The 12,630-nt window shown below is 40.8% G+C and overlaps 1 protein-coding gene across 1 annotated transcript in view; it reads right to left on the reverse strand.

Annotated features, from left to right (window-relative positions):
* myo1d (myosin 1D) overlaps positions 1-12,630 on the reverse strand; it is a 420,078-nt gene that overhangs the window by 319,537 nt on the left and 87,911 nt on the right. Inside the window, exons 4-7 of the mRNA XM_048614719.1 lie at positions 10,837-11,002; positions 6,966-7,019; positions 5,968-6,063; positions 5,109-5,225 (exon numbers count right to left, since the gene is read on the reverse strand). Of these exons, the coding sequence (XP_048470676.1) occupies positions 5,109-5,225; positions 5,968-6,063; positions 6,966-7,019; positions 10,837-11,002 (433 nt within the window). The remainder of the gene's footprint in view (positions 1-5,108; positions 5,226-5,967; positions 6,064-6,965; positions 7,020-10,836; positions 11,003-12,630) is intronic.

Genomic DNA, 12,630 nt, shown 5'->3' on the forward strand with positions numbered 1-12,630 from the left:
GGGGGGTTTTGAAATAAATAGGGAGAGAGTGGGAGGCGGATAGAAGAGGGATAGAGGAGAGGATAGGTGGAGAGGAAACAAACAGGTCGAAGAGGCGGGGATGGAGCCAGGAAAGGTGAGTGTAGGTAGGGAGTTAGGAAGGGGATAGGTCAGTCCAGGGAGGACGGACAGGTCAAGGGGGCGGGATGAGGTTGGTCGGTAGGAGATGGAGGTGCGGCTTGAGGTGGGAGGAGGGGATAGGTGGGAGGAAGAACAGGTTAGGGAGGCAGGGACGAGCTGGACTGGTTTTGGGATGCGGTGGGGGGAGGGGAGATTTTGAAACTTGTGAAATCCACATTGATACCATTTTTTGAAACTTATTAGGCTTTAATGAACAGAATACAAGAACTAGGAGCAGGAGTAGGCAACATTGCCCCTGGACCCTGCTCTGCCATTTGATACAATTGCGACTGGTCCTATCTCAGTCTCAACTCTACTTTCCTGCCTAATCTCCGTAACCCTTTATGCTCGTGACCATGGATGAGGTGGCCATTCAGATTCAATGTGTCTGATCTTATTCAAGGTTAATTTCATCACATCATTAAGCTTGTTAAGTATTTTTATGCGTTATTTCCCCTTTGTTCCAAAAAACAGCAGTGGGCAGACAGTGGCTAGCACTGCTGCCTCAAAGCATCAGGGACCCAGGTTCGATACTACCCTTGGGCGACTGTCTGCATGGAGTTTGCACATTCTCCTCATGTCTGCAAGAGTTTCCTCCGGGTGCTCTGTTTCCTCCCACAGTCCAAAGATATGCAGGTTATGTGGATTGGCCATGCCAAATTGCCCATAGAGTGGAGGCTAAGTGGATTAGCCATGAGAATTGCAGTGTTATAGGGACAGGGGTGGATCTGGGTGGGATGCTCTTTGGACAGCAGTGTGAACTTGATGGGTTGAATGGCCTGCTTCTGCACTGTAAGTATTCAATCATTCTAAAATGCACAGAATTATATAAAAATATATGAGAAACAGGCAATTCAGTCCATCCATGTTTAAGCTCCAATCAAGCCTCCCTGCACTCTTCCCTACATCCTACTCTTCCAACATAACCCATCATTCGTTCCTCAATCACGTACTTACTGAATCTTCGTTAAAATACCTCTCAGCTCAACTATTCCCTAGGACTGCAATTTCCACATTTGTACCAGTCTGCAGGTAAAGAAACTGCTTCAGAATGTGTTTGAATTTCTTGCTAACTGTCTTATACTGATAACCACTAATTGGGAATTTCCACATGTGGGGAACAGCACGATTCACATTTCTACGATTTTCCTATTTGAATATGATCAAATCCCAGTCTTCATTTTTCAAAAGGAGACCCGACATGTTTAACTTTGCTTGGAAATCCATTTTTAATTCAGCAACGCTGCTATATCCTTTGAATAATATATCTAGGAGTACAGCACACAATTCATTACATCTGAAGGATGGTTTAACAAAGATTTCACAACTGCAATTTCTCTATATTTTAACAATGTCCTACTGGAAATAATTCTGGGTGCTTCATTTATTTTCTAGTGGTTCTTTAATTAGTATTGTCACTTCAAGTAATTCCGTACTCTCCCCTGTCCGAGTTGTATTCAATTGGTCAGTTGTTCAGTGTTTGATTGTGCATGTCTGTTGACTATTCACCATGTCGTGTTCTGGAATTAAGCCTGTCAGTTAAACTGAAACTCAACAGCAAGTATGAGTAGGCAGACGAAACAATGTATTAGCAATAAAGCTCCTGTTCACAGAAAGTACCTGATGAGAGTCATATCTACAGATCTCTGAGGCATAATACACAACAGTTCCTTCAAGACTTCACCTCCAACAAGTGCAAGATGCTCAGGAACTTCTTTGTCACCAACATCAAGGCCATCCAATCAGCTTCTTCTGCTACTTCCCACTTTTGTACCGATTAGCCTTCCCAGCAAAATTTCCTTTTAGCTTGCCCCAGTCCTAAACTTAGATTTTCCCCCATGTTCTCTTTTTAGAGCAAAGAACAGAGAACGGAGAACATTAAACAGAGAACAAGACATCACTGGAACATGTCCTTTGCCCTCCTAGCCTGCACTGACACATTTTGCCCTTCATATCCCTCTATTCCCTTCCTTTTCATGTATTCGTCCAGGTGATTCTTAAATGCTGCTATTGTGTCTGCTTCCACCACCTCCTCCAGCAACACATTCCAGGCACTCGGCACCCTGTGTGTGGGAAACTTGCATCACATCTCCTTTAAATGTCCCCCCGCACCTTGAATCTTTGTCCCTTGGTAACCAACCCCTCCAACCTGGGAAAAAAATCCCCCATACCAGGCAACATCCTGGTAAATCTTTTCCGTACTCTCTCCAAAATATCCAAATCCTTCTGGTAATGGTGACCAGAACTGTACACAATATTCCAAGTGTGGCCTAACTAAAGTTCTGTAAAGCTGCAGCACAACTTGCCTATCCTTATACTCAATGCCCTTCCAATGAAGGCACACATGCCACAGGCCTTTTTCAGTCTTCTTGTCTGAGAGAACTACCTCCTGTTCCCTTGACCCCATTCTCACTAAATAGATGACCATCATCTTCCCCTCCTAACAAGGCCTTTCTCGAACCTATTCTTAAAAGTAATAATGCTTTACCTCTTCCCAATATTCTATTAAAATGTGTGGAAGCAATGCACTAGGATCAGGGATTTTATCATGGAAATAGGACAGTACAGGACACTATTCAGCCTATTGATTTGTGCTGCCTATCCAATGAAGCAATTTACCTTTTGCCATTCCCTATCCCTTTACCCATAATCTTTCAGATTCTTTCTTTACAGATACCAATCCAAATCCCTCAATTGAACCTGCCCACCAACACTCTCAGGCAATGATCCAAACAAATCATTGCACGAAAAGGTGTTCCTCATATCATTGTTGCTTCTTTTATCTTCTTCTTAATTCTTCACAGAAACATAGAAGATAGGAGCAGGAGGAGGCCATTCAGCCCTTCGAGCCTGCTCCATCATTCATCACTGTCATGGCTGATCGTCCAACTCAATAGCCTAATCCTGCTTTCTCCCCACAACCTTTGATCCCATTCACCCCAAGTGCTATATCTAGCCTCCTCTTGAATACATTCAATGTTTTGACATCAACTACTTCCAGTGGTAATGAATTCCACAGGCTCACCACTCTTTGGGTGAAGAAATGTCTCATCTCCGTCCTAAATGGTCTACCCGGAATCCTCATACTGTGACCCCTGGTTCTGGACACACCCACTATCAGGAACATCCTCCCTGCATCTACCCTGTCCAGTCTTGTTAGAATTTTATAAGTCTCTATGAGATCCCGCATCACTCTTCTGAACCCTAATGAAAACAATCCCAACCTGGTCAATCTCTCCTCACACGTCAGACCCGCCATCCCCGGAATCAGCCTAGTAAATCTTTGTTGCACTCCCTCGAGAGCAAGAGCATCCTTCCTCAGAAAAGGAGACCAAAACTGCACGCAATATTCCAGGTGTGGTCTCACCAAGGCCCTGCATAACTGCAACAATACATCCCTGCTCCTGTACTCAAAACCTCTCACAATGAAGGCCAACATACCATTTGCCTTCTTCACCGCCTGCTGCACCTGCAAGCTTACCTTCAGCGACTGGTGCACAAGGACATCCAGGTCCCGCTGCACACTCCCTCTCCCAATTTACAGCCATTCAGGTAGTAATCTGCTTTTTGTAGGCCTTTGATATTATCTCCCTCAAAGGTAAGGCCCAGTTAGTCAGCGAGTACACAGAGATGAAGATCAATGGGTTTCTGGATATTAAGGGAATTAATAGATAACGTGGATTGTTCAGGAAGGTGGAATGACATAGACCATCCAGGAAAGTATTAAATAGCAGGGTGAAAGGGCCAAATGGACTACTCTTGTTCCACTTCCTCTTGTACTCTTGTTATTATAGCAACAATTGAGATGACCAAGGGAGTGGCTGAAGTGATAGACTTTAAGCCTCTTATGTTGGAGGGAATCAGCAAAGTTAACATGAAATCCAAAACAATTAAACCACAAGATCTGAAGAGATTTGTAAATTGATATCCTTTAACCTGGTTATCAACTCCTTGAAGAATAAGGGAGAAATAAAGTTTCTACCTTCACCAAATCCAATCTGCTGTACATTCACATTTCTTACACAGTTCATGGTAGGGCCCAGGGAGTGTTGCTGAACAGAGGGACCTAGGGGTGCAGATGCGTAATTCCTTAAAGCAGCATCGCATGGAGACAGGGTGATGGAGGACGCGTTTGGCACGCTTGCCTACATTGGTCAGAGCATTGAGTACAGGAGTTGGGATGTCACATTGTGGTTTTACAAGACATTGATATGGCTACATTTGAAATACTGTGTATAATTCTGGTTGCCCTAGTGTTGGAAGGATGTGAAACTAGAAAGAGTGCAGAAAAAATTCAGAGGATGTTGCCAGGACTGGAGGGTTTGAGGTATAAAAGGAGAAGCTGGATAAGCTGGGACTTTTTTCCCCTGGAACGTCGGAGGCTGAGGGGTGACCTTACAAAGGTTTATAAAATCATGAGGGGCATTGGTAAGGTGAATAGCCGAGGTTTTTTTCCAAGGGTAGGAGAGTCCAAAACTGGACGGCATAGGTTTAAGGTGAGACAAGAAAGATTTGAAAGGGAGCTGAAGGGCAACTTTTTTCACACAGCAGGGTGGTGCATGTGTGGAATGAGCTGCCAGAGGAAGTGGTAGAGGTGGGTACAATTACAATATTTAAAAGATATTTGAACAAGTACATGAATAGGAAAGGCTTGGAGGAATACGGACCAAAGGCAGGCAAATGGGACTAGTTAAGTTTGGGATATCTGGTCGACATGGACAAGCTGGACTGAAGGGTCTGCTTCAGTGCGATACGACTATGTCTGCCTTAGTCCTATCCAGAAAATACGTTGCTTTAGTTTATGTTCTGGCGCAATGCTCCTAGCGGGTCAGCTTGAACATACTTGGAGATGATTGTTGCAGTACTGATCACAGAAATCCAGCCTACACAGATACCTCAATACACCTTTTCAGTGAACAATCACTCACCGCAGAAACAGAAAGACCTACCAGGTGCAGAATAGTGGCCAGAATTTTATAGACCGTCTGAATTTCTTCAGCAGTGAAACCAATCACTTTCATGGCATCTGCGACAGCTTTAAATTCTGCAGCATCGTTTATAGCAGACTGTGTGCAAAGGATAATTTAAAAAGTTAGGAAAATATTTTGCAATCAGTGTAAATAGACTGCAGCTTCCTAATACAGCACAGCTCTACATTATGTAAAAACATCTTCATTCAATATGTCCCAATCAAGTTATTGTGCATGTACGGTATAATAACAAACAATCCTCAGATTCTCCAAAGAAATTAGCAAGATCATTCAACCATTATGGGGACTAAAAGGGCCCAGCTAGTTCATCTCAGTCAGGTTTGTACCTGTTGCTGTTACAATTTACAGAAAAATCCCTGGATCTGGGAGGATACAGTTAGCTTGTGTTTCTGCTCCTGGTCTCAAATGACTGACTCCTTGTGCAAGGGTACATACATGAACGGAGGCATGAGACTGTGCTCAGCTGTAATGGCAACCTGCCAGATGCCTCTTTCCCACCCCGCGACGAGCCAGCCAACAATCCCAGGCCTGATCTGAATGATTCAGTATGGATAAGGCAGGGAAATGCCTGTTTAGGTGCAGTGGTCTTTAAAACAAGGAAGGACTGATTCTTGCCAATTCCCATTGACTGAAGTGTTTCCAGACGGATAGGAAGGATGCATGAAATAAACAGCAAATTTCCAGTTCCACATTTTGGAAAAAAGATTTTTTTTAAACTCTGCAGTGCTGTTGCATGCCAGTTGTTGCATAATTTTTATGAAAGGAAGCAAAACAAAAAGTTGTTTGATTTCTCCCTCTGCTTACTCATTAACCTTACCTTCACTACTCCTCCACCCTTGATGAAGTTGTAGGCGGTTGGATCTTTCTGAATGTGCAAAGTTCGTAGCAGTTTCTCAGGACCACCCAACAATAACTAAAATGGGAACACATCATTTTAAAATTAAAGTACATAAGGAGGATTTATGCCAACATCAAATATTATTTCCATCCTGCGGAAATAGTCTTGGTGAGGCCAATAACCTGCAGTGTCCATTTGCAAATACCCTCATTCCCTAGTTTGGTTAGTCTCTTCCATGTTGGTTTGACTGTTTTGCCATTTCCATTGCTCTTGAAACACAAGCTTCACAGTGCTAGTGAAACACAACTTGTACAGTACACTATTTGGTATGCTAAAATAGATATTTTTAAAATCAAACTGTTCAGATGTTTTATGACGTCTCTGAAGCAGGTGGGACTTGAAACCAGACCTCCTGGTTCACAGACAGGGACATTACCACTGTGCCACAAGAACCATTTTACTAAAGTATACTTGGTCGTTTTATTAAGGTTAGTGTGTTTTTAAAATTGCAAGATTCAAATGACCAGTCAGACCACTCTGGGGCTTTAGCAGTTCTGTAAGGCCTCTTTATTTATCAGGACCCTTAGCTAAGCATTGCGAGAGGAACAGGCTTTTAGTACTGCATCAGGAATGGGCAAATTCTCCAAATGGCCACTAAACAGCCAGCCTCATATCAGATCACAAGTCTTCATTCCCAGTCTATGTGAAGTAGGCTGATCTCACCAACAGTACACTGGGACCCAATACATGGCTTCAGCACTTCTGGGTAAGTAATCAGCCAGACTTCCTGCCCAAAAGTACTTAATCCAGGCTGACACCAAAAGGCAGAGTACTAAAGGAATGTGCAATATCAGAGGTGCTATCCTTTAAATGATACTTTAAACTGAGGCCCCGTCTGCTCCCATAATGAAACATTTCACAAGGATTTGAATTATCCGATCAGATTATGAATCATGTATTTATTTGTTGACACCAACCTGGTAAAAAGAGTGGAAGTTTCGTTCTCCTCGCTGTTGCACTATAACACGAGACTGTCAAACAAGAACCATTAAAGTTTTAGATAAAGCAACATCTCTCCAGAATTTACAACAGATTCATTGATGCCACATATGCAAATACTTAATTCTCTCACAATAACTCCATTTAGCCAATGGAATAACCAATAAAGCTGAAAATACTAATTCTGCACGGTTGTGTAAACCCCGGAGAAAGTAAGCAAAGTTAAAAAACAAAACAGCAAGTATTCTTCCCATGAGTAAAATATGACTAAACTCAAAATGGGTACTCGTCAGCAGAAACTAGCAGGAAAACATTGCCCAAGGAAGCACTGAACCTACACCCTATGTTTCCTGTTTGAGTTTGAAGTTTCAATTTATTTAGTCACAATTTACGCATTTCAGGCAAAGTATCTTTAGGAATTACCATGTTTTCATGGCCCAAGACCCACGTTTGATTCCAGCCTGTGATGCCTGCCTGTGTGGAGTTTGCAAGTTCTCCCAGTATCTGTGTGGGATGCTCTTCAGAGGATCAGTGCAGACTTGATGGACCGTAAGGCCTCTATCTACATTGTAGGGATTCTATGATTCTACATTTGTAATGGCTGCCAAATTGCACATAAAGGCACTTACAACTGAAGTCAGAGGTCAAATCACAATGGCAAGTCAGCCAATAAGTCAAGTTCAATGGCATTTCTCCAAACATCATCTTTTACACAAATAAATTCCATGCACTCTTATTTTCAGTTACAAGTTGCACAAGTTACTCAATATACATAGTAACAAAGAAAATTTAATTCATTATCAGTATTAACAGTATTAACTCTAGTCTGTATACAAGCATTGCATACATAGTCTTTATGTCATACAGGTATCCTATAGTCTGTGTGCGCAACGGTCATTGGCTGACTGGTATCAAGTTGCTGCTATGATAGGGTTTTAATTCCCAGAAGCATTGTTGCCATGGTAACAGTTATAACTGATCCATTTCTATTGCTGGGGAACTTGGTCATCTGTCCCAGAGAGCCACATCAGTTGCGTGCTGCAAAGGGACAGCTGCTCTAGTTATACACAAATGTCTGCAGTTACATTAATGTGTTTGATTGATTGTTCACTTTCACTGCATACAAAGTAACAAACTGCTCAACACAGCTCTCAAGTCACTATGTGGTTCTCAAATCACTAGATGGTGTAACATTTTCATTCTGACTGACTCTCAATCGCTCACCTCCTGAAATGACTGGCAGTTTAAATCGAAGTGAAATTCAGTTGTTGTTTCACCTTGATTTTTTGCACTCACCCTTTGGTACTCTGCCATCAATAGGATTTTTACTATTATTGAAATTTTATTATTTCACTATTACAAGAAGCATTTTGGTGCAGCATGACACCTGTTGTTGGAACGAACAACAGTTCATGCTTTCAGTATGTGTATTTTTCTTCTCAAATTTGCCCTGCACAAGCCTATACTGGATTTGCTAGACTTTTTTTTTTTTAAAATGATCCCTTTAGCAATATTCACTCCCACCTTAGACTTCACGATATTGCCAGTCAAATGGAATGATAATGGATGGTGTTCAATTTCCCAAATTCCTTTCGGAAGTGGCTGAGTCCCTCATTTGAGAGTTGAGGGCCATCACCCATCCTCTCTCAGCAGAGATGATCTCTTACACCTAAGATATTTTTGCTTTCTGATGAGGACATCTCTCAGTTGCCCAAACTCTCAAGGTTCAGCTTAATATAACAGTGCTTTCATATATAGTCTCTCTTCCTCTGAGCTCTGGTACGAAATCCATACAATTCAAAAGTAACATTAATACAGTGCAAAGGGTGTATCAAAGTCTTCAGAATCTCTGGAGCCTAGCTTTTCCACTCCTCAGTGAGATCTAGGCTGCAATACAACTTGTAGCACTCTTTGTCCAGCAGCAATGGCCATATTGCCACTTTTCTTTGCTCATGATTTCTGTAGCTATTTCATAGCTTTGTGACTGGAAGTAGAAAAATTCCAATTGTGCTTCATATCACCTTTCATTTTCACAGCAGCAGGAGCGAAAATGTATTGCCATTTTAACTCAACCAACAATTTAAAGTTGCAAACTGATTTTTAAAACTTTTTTCTACCCCAGTAAGTGCTCTCTTCTCAATTGAAGGATATAAAGTTGTGCCACTGTGCGAGGAGTGCATCTCCACTGTACTTCAGATTTTTTTGAATGGATTCTATTTGGTCTAGGGGATCTGTTGCTTGTCACCTGTCAAATGGCTTTTTCAACTTTGCCTGAAATGGTGTATCAGCATAGCACCAAGACTGAGTTGGGTGGAGTATTGATGAATGGGATAGAGGGCAGTACAGTCTCAGTCAAGATGATCTTCAGAATTTTCTCTCCAGTGAGCACTGGCTGCCTCTTCGTCATTGAAGAGCTTCCCTTCACGATCAGCTCTCAACAATTGTATCCTTTATTGCTTAGGCTGCAGATCATCTCAAAAGTGCTAAAGCAACCAAATATGTTGTTGGCATTCATAAGTTGTTGGATCCTATGTTTTTTCTATCCAGATTTGTTCTTTAGATTGTGACTGTATACTCTATTGCTGCCTTTAGCTACCTGTAGGACTGCAGCATTTCTCTTCAGCTATGGTGAAATTACCGATCAATGTAAATTTTATGCTTACACTTGATTAGGTCTTGAATTTCTGCCCTTCTCATCAAGCCAATGAAGTTTACTGGTAGAGACAAAGGACTTCTTTTCATGTGCTTGTTATAGTGTTTTTGACATTATAATCATCTCAAATTTGGCTGCTCTCAGACATTTGTCACTATCCTCTGCCCACTCATTGATATGCAAGCCATGAACTAGCACAAACTCTATCTTAATGGAAACTGGGGCAAAACAAGGTTGTGTCATTGCATCAATTCTCTCTTCCATTTTCCTTATTACAGTTCCCCTCCATATATTATCTCAAAAAGTGGAGATAACCTACAGAAAAGATGAGAAACTGTCAACCTAAGTCACTTTCAATCCAAAACCACAATCAATCAACCACAATTTAGAATACAGGCGAGTCGTGCGCATACTCTGAATCATTGTCGGCTTCTTCTCCAAAGTAAGAAAATGGGCCTTTAGTTAAACACCCAGAAAACAAATATCCTCCTTCGAACCGCTGCAAAACCACCCCATCCCCACTGATCACAATAAGTCTTTAGATTTAATCAGATTGGTAATATGACCAAACATAGTTCTCAGACTGGGTCAGGTTCAATATTAAGTAAAAGTCGGTCTGATTTATTTAGTGAGAAAATCACAATTTTGCAAGTATTCTAGATTTCAAACGTAAAACGTGGCCAAAAACTGCTATATTATTTTTAACAGTGGAACCTAGAAGAATGACAAGTAATATAGTCACAAAAGCAAATTCAATAACTTATGTAAAAAAAAAACAACAGGTCACAAATGTTTCCTTTTGTATTCATTCCCAGAATGTGGACACTGATGACAAGTAATTAGACCCTGAACAGCTCTCCCCCTTTCAAAGACTGACCAGTATCCTGATCCTAACTCGGTGCACATTTTATGATTTAACATTCAAGATTACTCAGAACGTTGAACAATTAATGTACTGAGATTTACAGCACAGAAGGAACCAGTCAGTGCACTGAATCTGAGTCAATCATTTGTCTTCCAGCATTAACACATGATGACATGCAACAATGGGCTACTAGCACCTGTCAGCTAATCTAAAGTCAGAATTGATACCTAACTCCTGGCTAAGCGTCCTCTCTTTCATTCGCTCTTTACTCCCTTGATCCAAAAACATGACTAATTAGAAGCAAAATCAATTTGGTCATATCAATTCTTACTTTTTCCAAGAGATAGTTATTGATGTGGCCCCCTATTGGGTCACCTTTAAAGTCAAAATTAATGTCCATGTACTTTCCGAATCGACTGGAATTGTCATTACGGTTGGTTTTTGCATTTCCAAAGGCTTCCAGTACACAATTTGACTTTAACAACATATTCTTGACCCTGCAACAGAAAGAAGAATCATTACAGCATTACATCATATCCCAAAAATAATCACTGGGCACTCGCTTGTCGAAATACATTCTTATTTGGACTTGCCTCTTGCAACCCACAAGCTTTAAAAGTAACAAGTATTGGTAATTGCTTATCCTGGATATAATGTTGAATCCAGTTCAACACAAGTAAAACAAATCACTTTCAAGCACTGGGGACTTAAGAAAATGTCCTGTGGAGAGCAAAATTCTGTAAATGTCAGATACAAGGTCTCAGTCCAAACCAAAACAAGTTTCCAAGAACTGGAGGGCTGCAGAGAAACTCAAATACAAACAGGGCATTACTTAATGGGTAACATTCTGAGAAACCACCTGTGGTTTGGTCTGATGGATCAAAAGGCTCAAAGGATTTGATGGATCAAATCCAGCATCTATACATTCTAAAAGATTGTTCTAAAATTGAAAATGATTCAAATGGTGAAAAGTCCTATCTTTGGTGAGAAAAGATATACCTGGTTTCCCCTTACAATTGAGTATTAGACAGAGAGTGCTGTGTAAATTTTCTTAAAGCTCTGCTTTATTTGAAGTAAAAAGTAATAAGCCAGAACTCCCTAAAATAAATATGAACCACATTTGAAATGAAATGCTAATTTAATCCTCTCTCCACAGATCTGTAGTCCTGAACATTTTTGTTATTCGTTCAGATTTCCAGCACACATTATTTGGCTTTTTGTAGTGCAGAATGCTCCCTGCTTGTTATCATATCTGCATATGACCCACCAGAGGTGGAAAAACTGGCTCATCATTTTTAAAAGTCCCTAATTCCACAAGGTCTGAGACAACAGATTCACTGGAATTGTGGTTTTCAGAAAAATATAATTCAAGTTGTGAGGTTGTGAGAATTGGTGCAGTCTATAAAATCATCCCTGAAGCATTCCTCTTATTGCTTTCAACAGCAAACCTCACATTCTCTTCACTCCACCTGTATAAATGTGGCTTATAAATCAATTCTAATTAAAGCATACCAAAAGCGAATGACTTAGTACAGTTGGAGTTTACCAATGTTAGCAAAGTATTGGTATCTTGTGTGTTTGGTGATACTGCTGGTGGTGGGTGGGAGAATAAATCAAATTGAAATTTGTACAAAGCTATTTCATGCAAAAAGTTACAATAGGTCAGAAGATATTGACAAAATCCTTAAGATAAATTCTGGAGTTGAGATTCCTCTTAGCGAAAAGCTCTTTTCAGTAAACTGCATGAAATGTATTAGAGGGGGGATTTCTGATCAGAAGGGAGGCCCTACTCCATCTTATATTAATCAATACCTGTGTTCATGCTGGTCAATACCATGCAGAACAATGTTTGCTTTGCCTACATACCAACCAAAAATCCTGTTGCTGGTGTTGGGCTCCAAAGTCACTGTTTAAAGCAGGAAGTAGTTTTTCCGATGTTCCAGCCAACATTCCTCTTTCATTCAATAAAAAAAGTAATTGTTTCTCCATCCACTGTTGTTTGTAAGATATTGCTGCACATCACAAAATCTATCTACACACTACAGTCATTGCAATTCAAAGTAATGAAGTATTTTTTGGAATTTTTGCTAACTATTTTAAGGCATATTTGAGTCCTGATGTTTTC

Source organism: Rhincodon typus, chromosome 30 (assembly GCF_021869965.1).
Source record: "Rhincodon typus isolate 14 chromosome 30, sRhiTyp1.1, whole genome shotgun sequence".
Classification (NCBI taxonomy): Eukaryota; Metazoa; Chordata; class Chondrichthyes; order Orectolobiformes; family Rhincodontidae; genus Rhincodon; species Rhincodon typus.